General features: G+C 43.7%; 1 protein-coding gene and 1 non-coding gene across 2 annotated transcripts in view; one reads left to right on the top strand and one right to left on the bottom strand.

The window, feature by feature from the left end:
* Positions 1 to 1,814: 1,814 nt before the first annotated feature.
* Positions 1,815 to 23,244, top strand: part of SPON1 (spondin 1) — a 361,268-nt gene continuing 339,838 nt past the window's right edge. The window contains exon 1 of the mRNA XM_056116221.1: positions 1,815 to 2,238. Within this exon, the coding sequence (XP_055972196.1) occupies positions 2,001 to 2,238 (238 nt within the window). The 5' untranslated portion in view covers positions 1,815 to 2,000. The remainder of the gene's footprint in view (positions 2,239 to 23,244) is intronic.
* LOC130025640 (small nucleolar RNA SNORA9) lies at positions 8,144 to 8,276 on the bottom strand. The gene has a single exon (XR_008792769.1). It is a non-coding gene; the product is annotated as a small nucleolar RNA SNORA9 (small nucleolar RNA).

Below are 23,244 nucleotides of genomic sequence, written 5' to 3'. Positions count from 1 at the left end.
GTGAAAAAGTGAACGAATAAGCCAGTGAGTAAATGAGTGGATAAAATTTGCTTCCCTCTGTTTCCCAGTGTTCACACAGCTTTGGCCCCAGATCCACGATAAATGAAATCTTGCCAGGTGACTGGAACTGTTCAGCCTCAGCTCTGAGCCAGCACAGTGACCCTGGACATAATTCTCAGAATGAGACACACACCTAAGTGTCCCCTCTGTAAAGGAGGGCTGTTCCACTGGATCAGATGCTGCTGAAGGTCATGGCGGGTTAGGGCTGAGAGAAGAGCATAATTGGCTTCAGCAAAGGGCCACTCTCCACTGACCCCTGAGAGGAGGCACTTAGTGGAGAGTGGCAGAAGGAGTCTTCACACAGGGACGAAGGAGTAAGTGGGCAGAGAGGAGGAATGGAATGGAGACCTCATGCTGACAGCTCCTCTGTGATGTTCGTTAATGACACCAAAGAGGAAAACCTAACCTGGGGATGGAAGGAGAGTGCTTCCAAAGTGGGGCCTCTTGAGATCTGTTGCTACCTAAGGGGAAAGATAAACCAAAGTTTTTAAGAGCCCCTGGAGAGGGAGACTTGTGCACCCTGGGGCAGGGGGGTATCACAACAAGAGCCTCAAGGTGTCCCCAAGGTGAAGTGGATATGGGGGTATCAGGACCAGCTCACCCACCCATTGAATCTGGAAGTTGAGGGTGGGTTGAGGTATGAGGAACCTGGAGTCCAGGCCTCTTGCTTAATGAGACTCTTCATTAAACTCTAGCACACTTCCCCTCAGGAAACGTGTATTGGCCCAAGAACAGAGATTCGAGGTGTGTAGGCATAGTCCTCCAAGATAAATAATGCTCCAAGTCTCACAGTGTGACTAGGTGCACTGCTGACTGTTTTGATTTGGATAGGGCCCCTGAGGGCCTATTCCCATGTGAGATTCCTTCACCTCTGTGGTCTCTTATCTGGCCTTGGGCTGGTCTCGATTAGGGTGCACAGTGAGTCCCTCCCCAAACTTTTCCAAACACTTGGCATTGGTGATCTAGGGCAGAAATTACAGGACAAGCCCAGAAAAGACATACTTTCCACTGATGCTTTTAAAAGTCCTTTCCAGGGCTGAGTGACGACTCTGGTGGGCTGGAGGTGGCTTTCCTCTCTGCAAACACAACCAAATTCATTTTTATGACAATGTCGCGGTAAACAATTCTATTACTATCACAGAATAAAACTTCTATTTGATCAAAATGGTTTCTTCTGTTTTTTAAGAAAAGATTTTCCTGGAGCTCCAAAAGTTTGACAGAAGAACGAGACGCTTTCATCTCGGGTTCTACAGTCTGACCGGTTCCATCAAGGCGTTGGCAAGAGCAGCAGCGGGGTCAGAGCATGGACCCTCGCCTGGCCTGTTTAGGCTCCATCCTCAGTTTACATCCTTGAAATAACTAAGAGCAGTGTTCTCCCACCGCCGTGAGAGAGGAGAAGGTGAACAGAGAGGAGGAGTAAACTACCCAGCGAGATGCTAGGCACAGAGCAGGTGTGCAGCCAAAGTTCTGGTCTTTCCCTCCTTGGAGCGCCCCGCACCTCCTCCCAGCCCTCCCTCACGGGGCACGGGGCACGGGGCTAGGGGGCAGCACTCCGGGTGGGTGGCGGGCCAGAGCCCGGGCCAGGTCACTGTACCCTGTCATTGCCTTCGCCAAGGCCCTGGGAATCCAGCGTTGCAAAATAAACACAACCGCGCCGTTAATCGCCAGCTCGGAAACAAAACAGCGCTGCGCTCGGGGATCTGGGCAAAATCAGCCCTCCCTCCCCCTCCCCCTCGCCGCCGCCCTCCCTTCCGCGCGCGGCTCGGGCTCCGTCAGTTCTGCTCGGCGCAGCGCGGCTCGGCAGCAGCCGGGCAGGCACGCTCTCCGGGTCCTCGGCTTCGCGCTCCGTTAGGGCTCGCTCGCGCGGGGACCCCTTCGGGCAGGAGGCGCGTGGCCAGGGCGGGCGGCGGGCCGCAGCACAAAGTTGGGGAGACGCGAGGATGGGGCTGCCCCCAGCGCCTCTGAGATGGGTCCGGGGTCCGGCGCTGCTGGCCCTGGCGTTGCCCCTGGCCGCCGCGCTGGCCTTCTCCGACGAGACCCTGGACAAAGTGGCCAAGTCGGAAGGCTACTGCAGCCGCATCCTGCGCGCCCAGGGCACGCGGCGCGAGGGCTACACCGAGTTCAGCCTTCGCGTGGAGGGCGACCCCGAATTCTACAAACCGGGAACCAGCTACCGCGGTAAGTTAGCCCCGCGCGGCATGGGGGTGGCGCGGGACCCGGACCCCGGGGGGCGCCGCCCGCGCCGTTGCCGGAGGAGGGCGCACGGTCCCCGGGGCGCACGGTGCGGGTGCAGCCAGCTCAGGGCCCCGCTGTCCCGACTTGCCCCGCAACCCCTTTGGCCGCGAGCTCCGCGCGGATCCCCAGCCAGGCGTCCTGGGTCGTCGCGGCGGCCGCTGCCAGGCGAGGCTGCCCGTCTCTAGGACGCGCGGATTCCCGGCGCGGGTGCCGCGGCGCGCCACCCCGGCTTGACGGGTTCGCTCTCGGCGCGTTCCAGGAGACCCGGGGAGACCCGCCTTTCTCCCTATCTTCCTCCCGGGAGGTGGTGGTGATAAGTGGTGTGTGTGTGTGTGTGTGTGTGTGTGTGTGTGTGTGTGTGTGTGTGTGTGTGTGTGTGTGGTGTATGTGGGGATCCTGGCTTCCCCAGCTAGGTTCTAGGAGACGGTGACTCCGGTTTCCTGGTTCCCAGCCCTGGAGGGTTGCGGGGGCTTGGTGGGGACCAGCTTCTAGCAGAACCACCTTCAGCAGCTCGGTCACTCCAATTTCCCTGGACAGAAGCGTTTAGAGGGGACTCGGGGGTTTCTCCCTTTTACCTTGGCACCGGGAGGAGGGGAGGCAGAGCCAGGTGCGCTTCTTAAAGGTGTCTGGAAAGAACTCCAAATTATTCTTTGCGGGTCCCAGGTGAGGAAAAAGAACCAGGATAGCTAAGGCTGGGTCCCAGGTTCAAAGAGCTCGGGGAAGAGAGGTAAGGGTGGGGAGTGCGGTGGGGGAATCCCCTCACTACGAAGAGCGCGCGGAGCCTGGATGCCCAAGGCCTGCTCCCTGGAGGCCAGGGGAGCACAACCTCCCTGGAGGACGGTGGCTTCAGCAGCTCCGAGGACGTGGCACCTCCAACGGCAGCCGCGAGCGGGTTCTGGGGAGCATAGAAAGGGGATGTTCACAGGATAGGCAGAGGGAACCGCAGACCTGGAGACCCCCGGACTCCATCTCCATCCCCGCTACTCTCGCTCTGCAGCTAGCTCCTCTCCCGCCCAACTCCTGTTTTCCTCCCATGCAGATTCCGAGTTAGGCTGGGGCAGAGACTGGAGCCTGGCCTCACCTACCGCCCCGCAGGCGGCAAGTGAATAGGGCAAGGCGCGTGTTCCTCCGTAAGTCAGTTTGGTGCCCAGATGGGAATAGGGAATTTGGGGGCACCTGGTGGGACAAATGGGACTCAACCGCCATCCTCCGCCCCATCCCCCGCCCCCGGAGGTCCCGGGATGCCCCTGGAGGCGGTAGCGGGAGGAACACTTGAAGAAACTTTGGGGCTCTGCCCGCGGATGTCCGGGCCGCGCAGGTGGTCGGAAGTTGGGATCACCCTTCTCTGGATGCTTCACGCATTTTCCCGAGCCCGTGTCTCCCCAGATCTGCTCACTTGCAAGCGCCCAGGAAAAGGCCCGACGCGTTGGGCGCTTGGTCAGGTGCTGATCCCCACCCCGAAGCATAGGTCGGCGGGACCTTCCAGATTTAGCGCTCAGCGTCACTAGGCAGAGAGCGGCCAGTGGGCTCCCGAGACGAAGCGGGTGGGTTGGCGCAAGTACGGAGGGAACCAAACTGACCTGGGGCCGTAGCCTCTCAGGGAGGGGAGGGCCAGCGTGGATGGGATGGCGCGGATGGGAACCCCACTTGTGCACTGCAATCCTCCCCAAAGGGGCAGTTTGGGCTCCAGGGGAGATAACTCCAGCTTCAGGAAGGCTCTGGAGTCAGAAGGATTTGGCGTTGGTAGCCCTGCCACCTTGTGCAAGTCCTTTGCTTTCCTAAGTCCTGCGCCCTCCCTGGGCCCAGGGAAAAGAGCTGTTTGTGGTGGTAGGGAGTAATGAGCTGACTAAGAGAATGTAGCTGAACGCTAGGGTTCTTAGGTGCTGTCCTCCTGCATTGAATAGGAGACCCTTGCTGGTTTGATAAAGAAGAGATGTGTTGGCTGAGATTGGCTTTTGGGGTGTGTGCATGTGTGTAGGAGTTGGGTTTTCTCAGCTCAGTTCCAGTCCTGTCTTCTCTCAGGGAATGGTGTTTATTTGGGTTCTCAGAGATTAGTTAAAGGAATGAATGATCGATTTTCCTTAGTAGCAGCCTAAGACTGTTCTTAACTGAAGGCTAGTGAATAAAACTAGTCTCCGGGCTAGAAAAGTGTCCTTCGAGGTTTCCTCTCTTTCCCTTATGGTCAAAGGAGGCTGGGCTAGCATTTTTCTGCGTATTTTCTTACGATAATTATGTCACACACAAATTGAATGCATTTTATATTGCATATTGATTTAGGGCTAACATTTCCTTGTATTTTATTTGATTTGTCCCTGATTTCAAACCCCTCATAATCCTCAGAATCAGTGGATTGTTTTCTTGACTCAAATCTGTTTCCCAGTATCACATTTCATCCTCTCCATCCCTAAAATTCTGCTCTTAATACCACCCACCCCACCCCCACCCCCACCCCCATAAGCTTGAGATGTACTAGCTGGAAGAAAATGGTCGCTATGAAAAGACTATAATGAAACATGGGGCTTCTTCTTCATAGCCAGGATCCAATTGAGATTGCTATTCAGTCTTTTCCAAGTTGTTAGTCCTATTTTGACTTCCTCCTCTCTCCCACCACTTCTCTCCACTTCCCCCACCCCACCCCCAACCCTCTCCTTCTGCAATAATTGTACTTTAGAAAGCCCTGAAAGGCCGGCTCTGTTTCTGACCATGGCCTCCTTTGAAAAGGAGATTACAGTGATTAAAAATAACAAGTGAGGATCCTCAAGGGGCATTCCCTATAGGAGGACAATTTGAAGGAACAGCCATTCCCAGATCACAATTTCAAGCCAAAGAGAAGAAAATCAGCTGAAATGCTGAAGAATTGATTGAAAATAGAGGTTCTTTTGTCTGACCAAATGTCTGTTTATTAGGAAAATGAAGCCAGTCCTTTGCTAATGAGTGCGGCTCTTCCTAGATGCTTTTTCAAGTGAAATTTCAAGGAACTTGGGAAGGGAAAGAATGTCCAGTAGAGATTTCAAAAGCTGGTCCAACTTCAAGCATAATTGGAGGTTTGTGCTACACTGTGAGGTTTGGAGACCTCCTGAGTAGCTTTGCCTTCTTTCTTTATCCCCAGTGAGGTGGGGGCCGGGAGTGGGGGTACACCCTGCCAGAGAAGTCCCAGTGTCCCAGCTGGCCTGGTAGAAAGAATACAGGTTTTTCTGTATTTGGTTTTTACTTTCCTGCCTAGTCTCTCTGTGTGCTAGATACCTCAGGCTTGCCCTTTCATTTCTCTGGACACTGTTTCTCCAATTGTAAAATGGGGATGCTTTTACCCCTGCTCCAACCCCCAGTGACTATGAGAATCAGAAATAATCCATGTTGGAAAAAAAATGTGACTGGTCCGAGATATAGTATGGCAGGTAAGACTAGTCTTATACTTGACAGACTTGAGTTCTATCCCCAGCATTCCACATGGTTCTCTGAGCAGAACCAGGAGTGATTCCTGAATGCAGAGCCATGAGTAGTAACCCATGAACATTGCTGGGTATGCCCTCACTCAAAAAAAAATCCAAAACAAAAGAAACTGTGACATAATAGGTTCACACACATATATTTAAATTGCATACATACATCACAGTCCTCCCGTTGTTCATCGATTTGCTCAAGCGGGCCCGGTAACGTCTCCATCATGAGACTTGTTGTTACTGTGTTTGGCATCTCGAATACGTCACGGGGAGCTTGCCAGGCTCTGCCGTGTGGGCGAGATACTCTTGGTAGCTTGCCGGGCTCTCCAAGAGGGGCGGAGGAATCCAACTCGGGTCAGCCATGTTGGCCGCTTGTAAGGCAAACGCCTTACTGCTGTGCTATCGCTCACATATAATGAAATAACTGTATTAAGTATTCATGTCACTTATTCCTTACTTTAATATGATTTGTTATTTTTCTTATTTTACAAACAAGACTATATCTCCAGTGGTTTGGTAACTTGGTCCTGGTTACAAGGCTAATAATCAGTGGAGTCCAGATGCTCGACTCCTAAATAGGTGCTCTCTGCCAATACTCTGTAGTGACTTAATAGAATTTATTGGAAGTAGGATAAATTCCCTCAGCTTCTCAATAGTGAGTTTTCACTGAAGCAAAACAGTGCTAAATCTACATAATAATTGATAGATCTAGGGAAACAAAAAAAAGTGATAAGCTCTTGTTTGCATTTTTTTTAATAGACACCAGTGTACATCCCAATAAACTAGTGTGTGTGTGTGTGTGTGTGTGTGTGTGTGTGTGTGTGTGTTGCTGGGGATCAAACCCAGGACCCCATATATGCAAGGAAAACACTCCAACACTCTAATGCTGAGCTGGATCCCTGGGCCCAGAGGATTAATTTAGAAAGATGGAGAACTTTGCCCATCTTTAGCCAATTCCTTTTGTTTATGGGAAAACAGAAACAACTTGGATAAGAAAACAGACACTATTTTGACAGTTGTTTTATTTTTATAGGAATGACCAGGCCTATAAAATTATGTTCTAAAATACACATGTAAAATCTGAGTTTAAGCTCAATGAAGTCTTCTAAAATTATTTACACCCCCTTCCATGCTTTTTATCACTGACTTATCACTGGTTTTTAGTATACTAGAATTTCAGAGGTTTAGTTCCACAGGCCTATCTGTGCATAATATTACTCTCATCGTGAAAAAGAGCCATCTAACTCACTCCTCTACCCGCCTACTCCTTCCCACTGGGAACCACTCTAGTTTTCACCAAGTCTAAGAGTTAGTTTTGTTTTTTCTTGTCAGTTTATTTGCTTTAGTAGTTTATATTGATGTGAGTAAAACCATCTGGTAATTGTCCTTCATGTATTCCACTTAACAAAATAACCTCAAGATCCATCTCTCCTGGGGTTGGGGAAATAATTTAGGGGCTAAGGTGCTTTTGCCTTGCTGGTGGCTGGCCCTGCATGGTCCCATGAGCACTGCAGGGAGTGACCCCAGCATAGAGCTTAAAGTAATTCCCAGGAGCAACCACTGCAGGGTATGGCCCAAACACTTGCTCACCCCCACAAAAAATCTATCTATTTTGTCTCCAAAGGCACAGTTGCAACTTTTTCGATGGCAGAGAAGTATTTTATTATGTGTATGTATATATATATATTTATACATAAATATTCATATTCGTGTTTTATAAACTAGTATCTTCATATCCTTTGGATAAAGGCCAATGAGTAGTACTGCAAGATCTTTGGGAATTTGCCTTGCATGCAGCCAGCCTGGCCAAGCCAGGTTCAATTCCTCCGCCCCTCTCGGAGATCCCGGCAAGCTACCGAGAGCATCTCCACCGCATGGCAAAGCCTGGCAAGCTCCCTGTGATGTATTCGATATGCCAAACACAGAAATTGTGCTGTCAGCACGTCTCAAGATGGAGATGTTACTGGGCCCACTCAAGCAAATCAATGAACAACGGGAGGACAGTTACAGTGACAGATTTTTGGTATGGGGCTTTGAGGCCATACCTGGTGATGCTGTAGGCTATTCCTGATTATGTGCTTTAGGAGTTGCTCTCAATGATGTGTAGGGGGCCATATGGTGCTGGGGATTAAACCCATAACTCCTGCATGCAAATCATGAACTCATTTTTATTTTTAAAAGGAATAGCCATGATTTTTAAAGAAATATCCATAGAACACCAATTTATGTTCCTGCCTACAGAGTATGGAGCTCCTGTTTCTTCATACCCTCACCAGCACTTATATTTTCTAATCTTAAACTACTTCTAGTGTCTTTTAACATTAAATACTACTGATGATGCAAATATTTTTCAAGTTATTTCTATCACCACTCCTTTTTAAAAATATTATTCTTTTGTTCATTTATATGATTGTCTAAAATTTTCTATAACCTTGCTCTGATTGGAATATGGCAAGGTCTCAAACTATTTCATAATGTTTTTGCAAATACTGTAGGAATGTACAGGGTCAACTTGGATCCACTCATGCTGGAGGCTTATAGGTATTTTGTAACTTAAAAATTTAAACTTTCCCCTGTTTCAATAAGTATATAGTTGCTCAAGCGGGCCTAATAAATAATGTCTTCATCGTGAGACATGTTGTTACTGTGTTTGGCATATCGAATATGTCATGGGTAGCTTGCTAGGCTGGCGAGATACTCTCGGTAGCTTGCCGGGCTCTCCGAGAGGGGTGGAGGAATCAAACTTGGGTCAGCCACGTGGACCACATGCAAGACAAATGCCCTACCCACTGTGCTATCACTCCAGCCCAAGTATCTGCCAACACTGTCCTCCCGTTGTTCATCGATTTGCTCAAGCAGGCCTAGTAACGTCCCCATTGTGAGGCTTCTTGTTACTGTGTTTGGCATATTGAATACTCCTAGTAGCTTGCCAGGCTCTCTGAGAGGGGCGGAGGAATCGAAACTGGCTCGGCCAGGCTGGCTGTGCGCAAGGCAAACGCCCTACTGCTGTGCTATCACTCCAGCCCAAGTGTATAGTTAAATAAATAATAGCAGTGCAAAGATATTAAATGTTTGGTGGTCGTGAAGATTATTGCTTTGAGCTTTAGGAGATGTAAAGAATCAGAACATGCAGAAAATTTTATTGGCATTTTTCAAGGTTTAAACTTGAATTATATCCTTATACACAGTGAGGTTGATGTCCTGTTAAGGCTGACTGACTCAACTAGAATAGTAAGCTGTAATTAGTGAAATGTTCACAAATAATAGCTGATCTATCAAAAACTTGTCACTGTTTCATTCTGTTTGTTATACTTAGTGATAGATTTAAGTCAATAAAATTTTTTTTGTCCATTTTTTCATCCACACCCAGTTGTGCTCAAGGGTTTCTTCTGGTTCTGTGCTTAGAGATTACTCCTGGCAAGCTCTAGGGACCATATATTATGCTGGGGATTGAACCCAGGTAAGCTACCTGCAAGGAAAGCACCCTAGCTGCTGTAGTATCTCTTTGCCCCACACTCCACCTCTACCTTATGCCAATTTTTATGAAAAAGGGGTAGGGAACCTCTTACCATGATAATTAGGCAAAATACAGACTAAATTCATGTTCAAAACCCCTCTGCCATACAGTGTTTTAAATAAGAGAGGGGATGCCCAAGATGGTGGTCAGATTTGCTTTATGAGATTGACCAGGAGGCCATATTCCTTATCTTACAGCTCCATTGTCTAACACTCATCGGTCTTACAAGCCTTGGTATATGAAGTGTGGTTAGTCCAAATTGAGATGTGCTGTCAGCACAAAATGCACACTGGTTGCTGGATAATTAGTATGAAGATGAATAAATATAGTATTTTCTATTGTAAATTACCAGTGGTATGATTACATAGTGAATTGATAAGTATATTAAGAATATATTGTTACTGTTAACTTTACTAATTTTATATCTTTCTTAAATGGATATTTATTGAAAATAAAATTAATTCCACTTGGTTCGTGCTTGTTTCTATTGAACAGCACTGTTCTAGGATGTTCTCTTTGACCAGCTTCCTATCAACACATCCCAGCTCTTGTCAGCAGGAAATGGGGAAAAGAAGTGAAGGGCAGATGGCTCTCTGTAAGTGATGGGACCCAGAAATTGTGCTAAGCATTTCAAAACACATTTTGTGGGTAAGAATTTAGTCACATGCCACTCCTGGCTGCAAGGAAACATAAAATACATTATCTAGCTAGATATACCCAGCCAAGACTTGAGGGAGCTATTTATTTTTTATAATTGTGGAAAAAGATGTAAGGGGGTAAGCAATTCTCTTTGTCTCACATTTTATTCATAGTCATCTAAAAACACAGTATTTCAGGTTGCCTCACTTTGTGACAGGTTACCTAAGTGGATCTTCTCAGTAGCATGTGGACTTGACATTCCTGTTAAATGAGCAAGTTAGAGGAACGATTGTGTGTGTGTGTGTGTGTGTGTGTGTGTGTGTGTGTGTCTCACTGAGAAGAATAAATGGGGTTATGACAGAGTAGCCTAATCTCGCTCACTCTTTCAATAAAGGAGGGAGTTGCAAGGAAAAAAGAGGGTATTAAAAAGAAATGCAAAGGAGGGTTGGGAGAAGGGAAACGAAAGAAAAGTAAAACTCACTGAGGTCACATTCAAAGTGAAAATCAAAAACATAATTGAGGTGAACTTCAGATCCATGCTACCAGAAAGTTAGATTCAGGAAGCATTTGGGAAAGCAAAACATATAACTCAAAATTTATTCCTTGCAAACCCATTACAATTGATCATAGAATAGAATCTAGATGCTAGATTCAATCTAGCCTTTTTTATATACCCAGTGACAGAGGGATATAGAAACTAAGCAATGTTTCTGCAGCCTGAAATGAGTACGAGGCCAGGGAAACACTGTGGTGTTGTCTTTGTTCTTATATACTGACTTGACAAGTAGGAAATGCTCAGTGTATGGTGGCATGAGTCTCTCCTCTCATTCTCACTAAATAAAGCACTTTCGTGTATTGAGTGAAATGAGTTGACCCAAATTATCCCACAATATTCTTCTCTCTGTGTGTTTTATCTGACAGAGTGGAGTGGTTACATCCTCTCTCAGAACCTCCATACTCTCAGGGAACTCACTGGCTCACATAAAAGCATTCTGTGTGGTTTGCAGCTCTTGATAGCATGATATTTCCCATTTTTGTAGACTGACTTCACAGGCTTAGAGCTAAGACTAAGATGGGACAGACAGGAGACTAGGAACATCACCAGAAATCTTTGTGAACACCACATAGACATGGCATCTGCCTTTTGTAGGATTTTAAAGACTGCCATAGAAAGGTCAGGGGAGCTTAAGTAGGAGTCTCCTTGTATCTAACTGATTTGTGTGAGGGTCTGGAGGAGATCACGGGAAAGAACTCTAGCTCTTCCTGAGTGTTGAAAGCAGGTAAAGGGATATACATGATAACCTTTCAGCATCTGTATCGCAATCTATAATGCCTAAAATTAGAGAAAGAGAGAGAGAAGAGAGGTGTCTGCCATAGAGGCAAGCTGGGGTGAGAGATGGCGTGAAGGGGTGGGAGGGAAACTGGGGACACTGGTGCTGGGAAATTACACTGGTGGAGGGATGGCTGTTGGTAGGCAATCATGAATACCTTTGTAATGTTCTATCTCATAGCGATTCAATAAAAAAAAAATTACAAAAAAGAAAAAAGCTCTGGCCCTGTGCAGTTGTGGTGCAGATACTTGCAAATCTGTCTCATGAGTTGCAAGAGAGGGAAGGGGAAGAAGGGCTCCAGGCACACAGTTCCCTGCATGGGGAAGAGGAATATGAGAAGGCAGATTCAGAATCTGGCCACACAAGCTGAATGGTGATTCTAGGGACTTCTGGAAGCTTCTCAGATGCTCCCCCCCCTTCCTTCTTCTTCCTTCCTCCTTTTTTGCCTCTTCCTGGCTGTTCTCTTCCCAGCAGTTCCCAACACTCAAAGCTCATTTTTGCTCCAGGGCCTTGGTATACAGTCTTCTCCAGTTCTCAAAAGCTCCCTGCAAGATCCTTGTATGGCTCACTCCTTGTCTTTTAAGTTGCAGCTTAGTCATTATCTCTAGAAAGAAGCCTCCCCAGGCAAAAGTTTACATTTCTTTACTTTCACTTGATATTATCCACTTCATGGCCTTTAGCCATCTCTGAAATAATCTTCCTTATCATATGCCTCTTCCAACCCTAATACAAGCTCTATGAGAACAGCATCAGGTCTTTGTTATTTACAGCACTTTTTTTTATCTACACCACCCAGAACTGAGGTTGGTTGTAAGACATTAGACCATCATTTGCGGGGGGATAAATATGTATCATTTAAACCTCAAGGATCTGGTTTGAGATATTCCTTAAAGAAAGTTGGATGAATAAAAGGGAGAGTGCTGCTCTCTCTGGGAGACAGACTTGAGTCCAAAGGTGACAGATGGTCAGGATCTCCTGGTGAGAGCAAAGAAATAATGCCCAGTGTCCCTGGGCATTGACTGGAGGTCGAGAGCAGATTAATGGCTGGGTGCAGGGTGAAGACTGTTGGACAGAAAAGCTGACCAGTCTTTGGGAGTTTTGTATGGAGGGAGTAGCAGACGGACGCAGGCCAAAGAGCAAAGGAAAGAGGCTCTCTTCCAGCTTCAAACATTGATTCTTATTATATGGAAAAGTAGGGCAGAGAGTATTATTTATTCATCAAACCAGACAACAATTTTTAAAGTGAATTTCTCTGGAATGAGCCCTTTGTAGAGACATTGTATGTTTTCCGAATATAACATACTCACTTGGAGAGTTAACAAAGGAAATAAAAAAGTATTTGGGCCCCACCCTGTAAAAGGGCTGAATTCCAAAGAACCTATATCCTTTCCTTCATTCTTTCTTTCTCTTAAAAAAAAACAACTCAGACCTTTCTTTAACACTAGACACAATAGTCAGTTCAAAATGGGTTAAAGACCTCAATATCAGACCTGAATCCAAAAGGCATATGGAGGAAAACGTAGGCAGAACCCTTCATGACATTGAAGCTAAAGGCATCTTCAAAGATGAAACACCACTGACCAGGCAAGTCGAAGCAAAGATAAACAAATGGTGCTACATTAAACTAAGAGGCTTCTGCACCTCAAAAGAAATGGTGACCAAGATACAAAGACAGCTCATGGAATGGGAAAACATATTTACCCAATGCCAATAAGAGATTAATATCTATGATATATACATATATATATATATGGGACTGGTAGAATTTTTCAAGAAAAAACATCCAGTCCCATCAAAATATGAGGAGAAGAACTGAACAGAAACTTCCTCAAAGAAGAAATACAAATGACCAAAGGGCACATGAAAAGATTCTCTACATCACTAATCATTGGAAAGATGCAAAACAAAACAACAATGAGATATTACACCACAGAAATTGGCACACATCAAAAAGAACAAGAACAACCAGTGCTGGCTCGGATTTGGGAAGACAGGGACTTTCATTCATTGTTGGTGGGAATGCCAACTGGTCCAGCCTTTTGGGAAAACAATATGGGTACTCCACAGAAGACTAGAAATTGAACTTCCATATGACCCAGCAATACCACTTCTGAGAATATACCCTGGAGTCCCAAAAATGCATAGCATAAATGTCATCTGCACTTCTTTGTTCTTTGCAGTATTATCGACAATAGCCAAAATCTGGAAACAACCTGAGTGTCCTAGAATAGAAGATAGATAAAGAAGCTATGGTGCATCTATACAATAGAATGCTATGCAGCTGTCAGGGAAAAAAAATGAAGTTATAAAATTTACTTGTAAATGGATGGATGTGAAAATATCATGCTGAGTGAAATTAGTCAGAGGGAGAGGAACAGACAGAATAAAATCACTTATTTGTGGGATATTAAAAAAAAGCACAACATGAGATTAATACCCTAGAATAGGGACCACTACGACAATGATAGTTGGAAATGATCACTCTGGATGAGAACTGAATGTTGAAAGTAGATAAAGGAACAAATATGATAATCTTTCAGCACCTGTAGTAAAAACCATAATCCCAAAAGGAAAAAAGGATATGTATATATGTATATATACGCATATATACATATATACACATATATACATATATGTGTATGTACATATAGAGAGAGAGTAGGCAGGGGCAGACTGAGGTAGTAGTGGGAACATGAGGAAAACTGAAGACATTGGTGGTGGGAAATGTACACTGGTTAAAGGACTAGTGTAGGAACATTGTATGACTGAAAACGAATCATGAACAACTTTATAACTATATCTCACGGTGATTCAACAAAAAATAAAAAAAATAAATAAGATGGATGGTGTGACAAAGAGGAGGTGACTGAGAGGCAATCCCTTTCCAATGGATGTGCTTCCACATTACCAGTCTCCTAACCTCACATGTCCACATGCTTTATTGAGGATCTGGTCACGTTACTGTCTTCCAGGGGACATCAGCATAAAGACAGTAGGAAGTCCTGGATGCTTGCATGCTAACATTACCCCTTTGGAGAGTTGAGGAGAGAATCAAAAGTGTCCTCTGAGTGACAACCTCACATAAGGGGATACCTAAGCTGTGCTGACCTAGCTGTACTTCTCTGCTTCCAGAGTCAGCCTCCAATGTAGCCTCCACTCATCACTTTCATGTTGTGGTCTTTGGAGTCAAGCAAGTAAGTCTTCCCTTGGCTATATGCCAACCCTTGAGGTTATTGTAGATAAATAACTCCTATGCCAAGCAGAGCCCCGGCAGCTGAATACCTCCAGAATCAGCCACAGCCGTCATTAAGACCGCTCTCAACACTTTCGGATGAGCCTCACGCATGAAGGAACCGGCAGAGAAACCCAGGTGTGTGGGACCTGGGGCTGAGATCTCCAAACCTGCTCGGATCGGGACTGGGAATCTTCCACCCAGATCCCCCATCTTCCAGTAGCTAGGTGTTACACCCACCAACTGCCCCCAGTGCCGTGTTATCCCATCAACGGCTAAGACCCAGGAACTATAAAACCCAGCTCCCAGAACACATGGCCGCATTTGTGGCCGCATGACCTCTTATTGTCTAATTCTCACTCTTGGAGAACTCAACAGGCTACCAAGTGTATCCTGCCCACACGGCAGAGTCTGGAAAGCTCCCCGTGCCTTATTCAATATGCCAAAACCCAGTAATAATGGTGGGTCTCATTCCCCTGACCCTGAAGGAGCCTCCAATGTGGCACTTGCTAAACTCTCAGGGCTCGGACGAATGGAGATGTTACTGGTGCCTGCTCAAGGAAATTAATGAACAACGGGATGACAGTGATACTGTGAACTCCTATGGTCTCCTGACCAAAATGTCCCCTTTCTCCAACGATTCTTTATGGGACTGTTTCTTGTTCCATCACACGTTGTACTCCAGATGTGCTCAGCTTGGGATAGAACATGGTGGAGCAATGATCCCCCTTGTCCTGGATATTGTGTTTGTATTAAGCTTGCCAGGTCTTGTGTTTGCTCTTTTGGCAGCTGGGTCATATTCTGGAATCACACTGAACTTGTAGTCAGCAAACATTCCTGAGATTTTTCTGGGAAGGCCTGCTGCCTTCCTTATCTGGTACTGATGTAACTGGTCCTTGAACATAAAATTTGACATGACTCCCCATTAGATGTAATCCAGTATGAGTGGGCCAATTTCTGTAGTTATCAACCATTCATGAATCTGAATTCTGTCACTGAATGACTTATCCATATAATTTACTTTGGAATGATCCATATTTTGATAAGCAGGCCTGATAAGTCTTTATCAGAGAAGCTGATCAGAATGTTGAGCAGGCCAGAGCTCTAAACAGAGCCTTCTGAGAATATCCCTTAGAATCTTCCTCTAAATATAAGATCTAGTTAAATAGTTTTTTAAGTCAACCAATAAGCTGTCAGCCCAATGAAATAAATACTCGTGGCTACCCTGCTTGTCAGCTACCTCAGGTTAGTCATGAATACTATTTCTTTAACCTCTGATGATTCTTATGATCTGTAGCACTATAGCACTGTCCTCCCATTTTTCATTGATTTGCTCGTGTGGGCACCAGTAACATCTCCATCGTGAGACTTTTTATTGTTTTTGGCATATAGAATATGCCACAGGGAGCGTGCCAGGCTTTGCTGGGTGGGATACTCCCGGTAGCTTGCCAGGCTACCCAAGAGGGGTGGAGGAATCAAACCTGGGTTGGCTGCATGCAAGGCAAATGCCCTACCCGCTGTGCTATTGCTCCAACCCAACAAAGACTATCTGAAGACTCTTATGGTCTAGGTAGAATATTTTTTGCATGCAAAACAAGTAATACAGCTCATTGAGCTATCTTCTTGGCACCATGTTGCTATTTTTATTACTGTAAGTTACTTTTCCCAAATGACTGAGAAATAGCTGCCAAAAACATTAGATGAAAAGCTTTTTGGGTAATTCTGTAATTAGAAAAAAAGCTGTCTTTTGAAAAATCTCAGGGTACAATTGTGATTGGTCCACCTTGGGTCACTTATTGAGGGACATGGGTTTAGAGAGAAAATGGATTTGGATCATAGTCACTTCTGCTATATTTTGTCTGAGGAGTGGTTGTCAGTTCTAATGACTATGTGGTCAGAGCAGAGGAAGAAGAGGGGGTCCTACACAATGTATGTTCCTTAAATCTTCCCGCCATATTCCTAACTACATTCTCTCAGCTGACAGCATTTCAGTTTATCAGGAACGTCCTTGACATTCATATGTCTTCCTACCTACATATTGTTCAGTTAAACCAACAGGTAGTAAGTCTATTACCATTTGTTTGACTTTCAGCTACCCTGTGATGAGTTAGTATATTGGGGAAAGCATCAACTTCCTTGAGTTGCATTGTGCTTCATGCGTGTATTAAATATTAATTGGCAAACCTATGAGATAATAATGATCTGTTTTGCAGAGACTTATTTACTTTTAATATGATTTATCAAATATACACATATTATTAAGATATTAATTTATTAGTTGTCAAAGAACAACTTGTAGTAAGTCTATTACTGTCATTTTATATGTGATTGGAATCTAAGACAATGAGAAAGTAAGCAACTTGCCCAAGGTTACAGGTAATAAACACGGGAATTTGAACACAACTTTAAGTGTGCATGGTCTTTAATGTGGAAGGGGAACTCTTTTATCTTTGGGAATATGAAACAGTGACTGAAGAAGATCATCAGGGTAAAACAACAGCCCCACCCGATACATTTGTCATCCTTAGACTTTTGCCACACCTTCCTATCTGTTAACCCATCTCTGTCATTTTCTTCCTTATACTGGCAGCTATAACAGTATCTTTCCTTTCATTTATTTTTAAAAATAAACGTACCACATCGTACTTAAAAAATATTTCTATTCTCGTTGTGTTGCAATGATGGGATGATGGTGGGAGAGGGATGACAGGAACAAACAAAGCAGAGAAATTGGGTAACAGTTCATCAGAATTTTTGCCAGATGGTTGAAACACCAACATTTAAAGGACTCAGAAAGTTATTGGGGAATTAGGTGACACTGGAGCTTCCGTAAACAGGCAGAGAATTCCACCTTGGATGAGGATTAGAGCTAGACTTCAGTGTGAAACACCAGTTCTCATACCAACAAGGCAGGCCTTGGCACTGATCGGGGTTTTAGGAACAAGTTGTACTTTGATAAAGTTCTAAAACATAAATATAAATATGACATCCCTCACTCAACTCCTTCAGTGTCTGCTCATTCTCTCCAGGCTGGGAACAACATTTCTTAACAAGGGTTTGAGGGCTTTTTGTCCTCCTCTCCTAACCTCTCATCACATGTTTCCTTTCAATTTATAAAATATAAAATGATTTCTGGTTACCTTGTCAAGGATGGCCCCCAAGCCTTTCCCTCTACCTGGAAAGCTCTGTTGTACTCTTGTCCAGAAACTTCTGCTCCTCATTTAACTTGCAGTTCAAATGTCACTTCCTCTTTAAAGACTCCATCCACTGCATCCAAATGTTCCCTCCTCTGGGATCACTTTATTCATACCTCCATAATACCCAGAAGATAGTATTAAAATATCTACTAATATATTTTTTGCCTCCTAGATTAGACTGTGTGTACCTAGAGGGCTATCTCTCCTCTCTGTGTATAGAATCACAAGGTTGGGCTGCTATAGACAAATACAAGGAACAGGGAGCCTGACTTACTGTGCATAGCAATGGGGACTTTTGAGGAGGGACTACAGCTGGAATGAACAGACTATGCATTGACAAATGAACCCACTGCAATTCATCCACAAGGATTTATTGAGCATTTACTATGTGTTAAGAGATACACTAGATCAGTGTTTCCAAAAGTGGGCAAAACTGTACCCCCTGGGGCACAGGAAAGATCCATGGTGAGGTGTGTAGGGGAGGGTCATAGTAGTAGACTTGTGTGCAATATGGGGGCACTTTCTGTTTGTTTGCTTAAAGGAGGTAGATTTCCAGGGGGAGAGAGGACGAATAATTTTATTACTGAAAAGGAGCCAATTAGTTTTGGAGCCTCTATGTTAGGTGCTAAATTTACAATGTAGTTCAAGGCAGATTTGATCTATTCTCTTAGGGAGTTCATGGGTTATTAGGGGTGAATTGTAACAAATAATTCAAGTATAAATAACTGAAGTGGCTGAGATGTTAAAGAAAAGAAATGTGGTATTGAAAGGCTATAGAGAGCGTGGATAGTGGTGGCTGAGAAGATTTCAGCTATTCTTTATATGGGATGTGCTGGGAGAAGAGTAGTTTCATTATAAATAAACTTAAATTTACCCCAGTGTCTTTGTAACGTGGCACTGTGAGGATCACCCCAAAGACAGTGATCTACATTGTAATCTTCTCAGTGATCCTTTACTCTAAACTACTTAAGTTTGGGGAGTTGTTTTTTTTTTCTTGTTTGTTTGGTTTTTGGTGGGCCACACCAATGTTGCTCAGAACTTACTCCTGCCTCTGTGCTCAGTGATCACTCCTGGAGGGCTTGGAGGCCAGATAGGGTGCTGGGGATCAAACTAGTTTGGCCACATGAAAATCAAGCACCTTACCTACAGTACTATTGCTCTGGCCCTTGTTTGTTTTTTGAAATCCAATCATTGTGTCTGAGGGATAGAACTTTTTTTTTTGGTCTTTATTTTACTTTTTTTAAAATTGAATCACCATGAGATACAATTACAAAGCTTTCATGTTTGAGTTTTGGTCATACAAATATCAAACACCCATCCCTTCACCAGTGCACATTTTCCACCACTAAAGTCCCCAGTATCTCCCCACCTCCATCCCAACCTTTCCCCTGCCTGTGTGGTAAACAATTTCCACAATACTCTCTCTCTACTTTGATTACATTCAATATTTTGACACCAGCTCCACCTTTATTATTTGGGATTTTCCTATCACCACTCAAACATGCTGAAAGGGCAGTGCTACACAATTTATTTTGTATTGCTTGTTATGAATATCATATGATGTCACGCGGTTGCAAGAGCAGCCATGCAATCCTGAAATTCTAAAAATTTAATAATTAGGGTTTGGAGAGATCTCTGTAGCGAGCTGCTCGTTTCCAAGATTCTTTTGTGTGTCTCTGAATCACAGCCTTAAAGGGCCTACACAGTAGCCAGAAGCAGTTGGTGGGCATCATCTCAGAGTCCCCTCAGTGTCCCCTCAGTGTCCCCTTAGGATGTGGGGACGAGAGGCATTGGCTCCTCCCCATCCTGTGAGCCCTGCTGTTTGCTATTACTGTTCTTGCATACCTGGGCTTTTCATTGGATTCTGGAAGATGGCAGGGCCAGTACTTTGAAACTCATTGTTGGCTGTGTTTATGACCTTTAATTATGAGTATTAGTACTCTTAATGCTGAGTATTATGAACTTTATTGTCTTGATCAGCATTTTTATGGCACCTTCTTCAAATATTACCAACTGGTGATCACACCACCATCATTCTTTAAGCTTTTGAATTCTTTGTATGTGTCAGGCTCTATGATATATGTTTATTTAATTCACTCTATGATCTTATGAGAAAGGTAGAATCACTCATCTCTCTCTCTCTCTGTGTCTCTATCTATCTATATCTCTTAATAAATGAGGGAACAGAGAGGTTAAGTAACTTCCCAAAGGTCACATAATTAATAGATGGTAGCTCTGGGATTCAAATCTAAAGTCTGCACTTCATCAGTTCCTTATATGTTCTCACAGGATATATTTGAATGGATTTTTTTAAATCCCTTAATAAGCAACTTTCTTGATTTTCTTGGGTTTTTTAATGATATCCCTTGGGAGGCACTTGAGAGGAGTCATTAGAGAAAAGATTCTATTATTTATTGCCAAGCACTCATATTTTGTCATTGCTGTGACTCAGAATATGCTTCACATTTGTTCCTTTCAGCAGAATCATATAATGGGGTTCTCTGGAGGCATAAGGTCATCTCTCTTACTTCAAATTATACCATGTAATACCATCAGCACCAGTGATAATTACAGATGGAAATGGCATACTACTAAGTTCAGCTTCCAAACTCTCTAAGTTTTATACTCAGGAAGTTATTTTAAAAACCTTGGTTTTCTGTATAGTTGTACAAAAAGATGAAAATCATTCAGAAATATTATTTAACACTTTCTACCAATATAACTTCTAAAAAGAGAGTTTATAAATCATCATCTGTCTCCTGTTGAATATACTCAAATAACCAGCACCCGGCCAGATCAAGAAATCAAACAGAACCAGCACTGCAGAATCCTTCTTTGTTCTGCACTCTTTCCCTTTCCCTCACTTATAACATCTGACTTGACTTTTGACACCAGGGTTAACTCTGTCTTTCTTTGAGCTTTATGTAAATATGCTGAATTTAGTCATACCCTTTGGTTTTGTGTCCTTTTCCTTTTACTCTAGGTTACATTCCTGAGAGTTATTCATGACATTGTATATAGTAGTAATTTGTTCATTACATAAAGCATTCAATTATATGAGTATGCCACAATTTATAGATCCATTCTTCTTCTAGTGAACATCTGAGTGGTCCCAGTTGGGTGTTAATTATAAACAACTCTACTATGAACACTGTTAGAGATTTTAATAGGTATATGTATATATTCATTTATATTTTAGGATGACTGGGTCAGAGAGCATGTGAATACTGCTCTTTAGTAATTACTACCAGAGGGTTGTCCATGGAAAACTGGTCATTTCACTTTATCAACTGTGTGAAAGTCTTAGTAAGTAACAGTGATAGTGTTAATCCTCTTACATTTAGTCAATCAGGCTGAAATGCAGAAGTAGTTTACAGAAAATTCCATTTCTATTTCCTTGTTGACTAATGAAGATGAATGTCTTTTTAAATATTTTTTGATGTTTAGTCACTTTTTTTGGAAAAAATTATTTCAGGCATTTTGCATATTTTTGTCATATTATCTCTTTCTTATTGATCTGAAGAGTTCTTTACATATTTTGGATAAGAACCATTTCCTGGTTAAATGGATGCCATATATCTTCTTCCACAGTGTGGTTGACTTTCTTTTACAAGTATGTGTTGGTGAGTAAAATTTTGACACCATCCCACTTACGTGTCTTCTCCTTTATTGTTTAATTTTTACCTGTTTAAAAGTTAGCTCTTGCTCCAAGGTCATATTCTTTATCTTATGCTGCCTTCTAAAAATTTTGCTTTACTTTTTATTTTCAGCTCTGCAATCTATGAAATTTATGTTGTGTACAATGTAAGATAAAGGTCACATGGTCACTTTTTTTTAAATATATATGACTACCTAGTTGTTCTAGCACTACTTATTGAAAATAACTTTCCTCCAATTTTTTGTAGTACATCCTTTATCATAGGTCAAGTTTTTATATATTTGTAGATTTTTTTCTGGACCTCAAACTCCTTTAATTACCAATTTTTCTTTCCTTGCACTGGCTTAATTCCTATGCTTGCATAAATCTTAATAGCTGGTAGTAAAAAGCCTGCAACTCTGCATTTCTTTCTCAAGATTGCCTTGTATATTTCTGGTCCATTGTATTTTCATATAAATTTTAGAATCAACTCATCAATATCACAAAAATTATGTTGGGATTTAAATTTATATCATAGTCTTCAAATCAATTTGAAAAGAAATTTGATCTTTATGAATCCAGAATCAACCCATCCATGAGCAGGATTAGTAAATGTAATTGCATATCAACTCTGTGCTCATCACACTGAGCTGAGCTCAAATATGAGTAATCCCTTCTACAGGCTTACAAATGGGCAAATTCCACCGCACACAATAGAATGTTAGGTGGTCATCTCTCAGTGTTGATAAGAAGAGCTAGAACTTATTGAATGTCTATCATATAACAATCTTTGTTTTAAAGGACTTTACAGCTATTAATTATTTGTGCTCCACACTGAGGTTAGTGCTGTTATTAAGTCCATTGTCTCCCTCACAGTGCTCAGGGAGCCCAGGGGCTATTCCCAGTCAACCAAGCAGAGTAAACAGTTCAATGCTAGGCCCAGTAATATGTGCTGCTCTGATCCAGTAATGCTGGAGGCCACCAGGAGCAACCCAGCTCTGTAGTGGCCTCCAGGGTGATACCTGGTGTTGCTCAGAGACTCTCACCCTCTTAGGGATATTGAACTGAGGGCCTTATGCATGTGAGGCCTGCACTCCTGACCTCTGAGCTTCACCTCCTCAGCTTTGTGCAGGTATTTCTAATCTTAACAGAAACCAAGAAAAAACAAAATCCAAGACTTGATGGAAAAGTCAAAAGAAACATAGCACAAAATGTGAAAATGTAACCCATCTCTGAAGAAGTGTGCCAGAAAAAAAAGCAAGTGGAACATTCAGGCATATGAGTAGCATACAAACAAACACAAACACAAAACAACTGTAATAAAATGACATAGCTTTTCAGGAAACTGCCAGCCAGGGAGCTCCCGGATGGCAATGTCCTGTGGCAAGAAGTGGGAATGAGGTTAGTGAATGAGGCCTTTCAGCTTGCAGAGTCTGAGCTGCAGCCTGAAGGCAGTGTCTGTGCAGCCGAGATCAAGCCTTGGTTTGGTTCCCCAGAAGCAGACTGTATTTGTTTCCTAGGGTTGCCAGACATAATGCCACGAACCAGAAGAACAAAACAACAGAAATGTATTTCTCTTTCTCTTCTGGAGGTTGAAAAGCTTGAAGACTGAAATCTGTAGCAGCAGGGTGGGTTCCTGCTGGCAGCCATTGCCCTCTCCCCCTCCCCCAGCTTTTGGGAACTGTCTTTGCCATTTGGAGTTTCTAGACACGTCACTCTCCTCTCCATCTCTGACACCACCTGGAATCTTTCACATGGTGTCCCCATATCCCTTCTCCTAAGTATACCAGACTATTGGAGTTAGGGTAACTCAGTATGATCTCAATCTCTTTTTGTTTTTTGTTTTTTGTTTTTTTGTGGGTCACACCTGGCATTGCAAAAGGGTTACTCCTGGCTCTGCACTCAGGAATTACTCCTGGCAATGCTCAGGGGACCATATGGGATGCTAGGAATCAA

This window comes from Sorex fumeus, unplaced genomic scaffold (assembly GCF_029834395.1).
Source record: "Sorex fumeus unplaced genomic scaffold, SorFum_2.1 ptg000030l, whole genome shotgun sequence".
Lineage (NCBI taxonomy): Eukaryota > Metazoa > Chordata > Mammalia > Eulipotyphla > Soricidae > Sorex > Sorex fumeus.
This window is presented reverse-complemented; position numbering and strand designations above follow the sequence as displayed.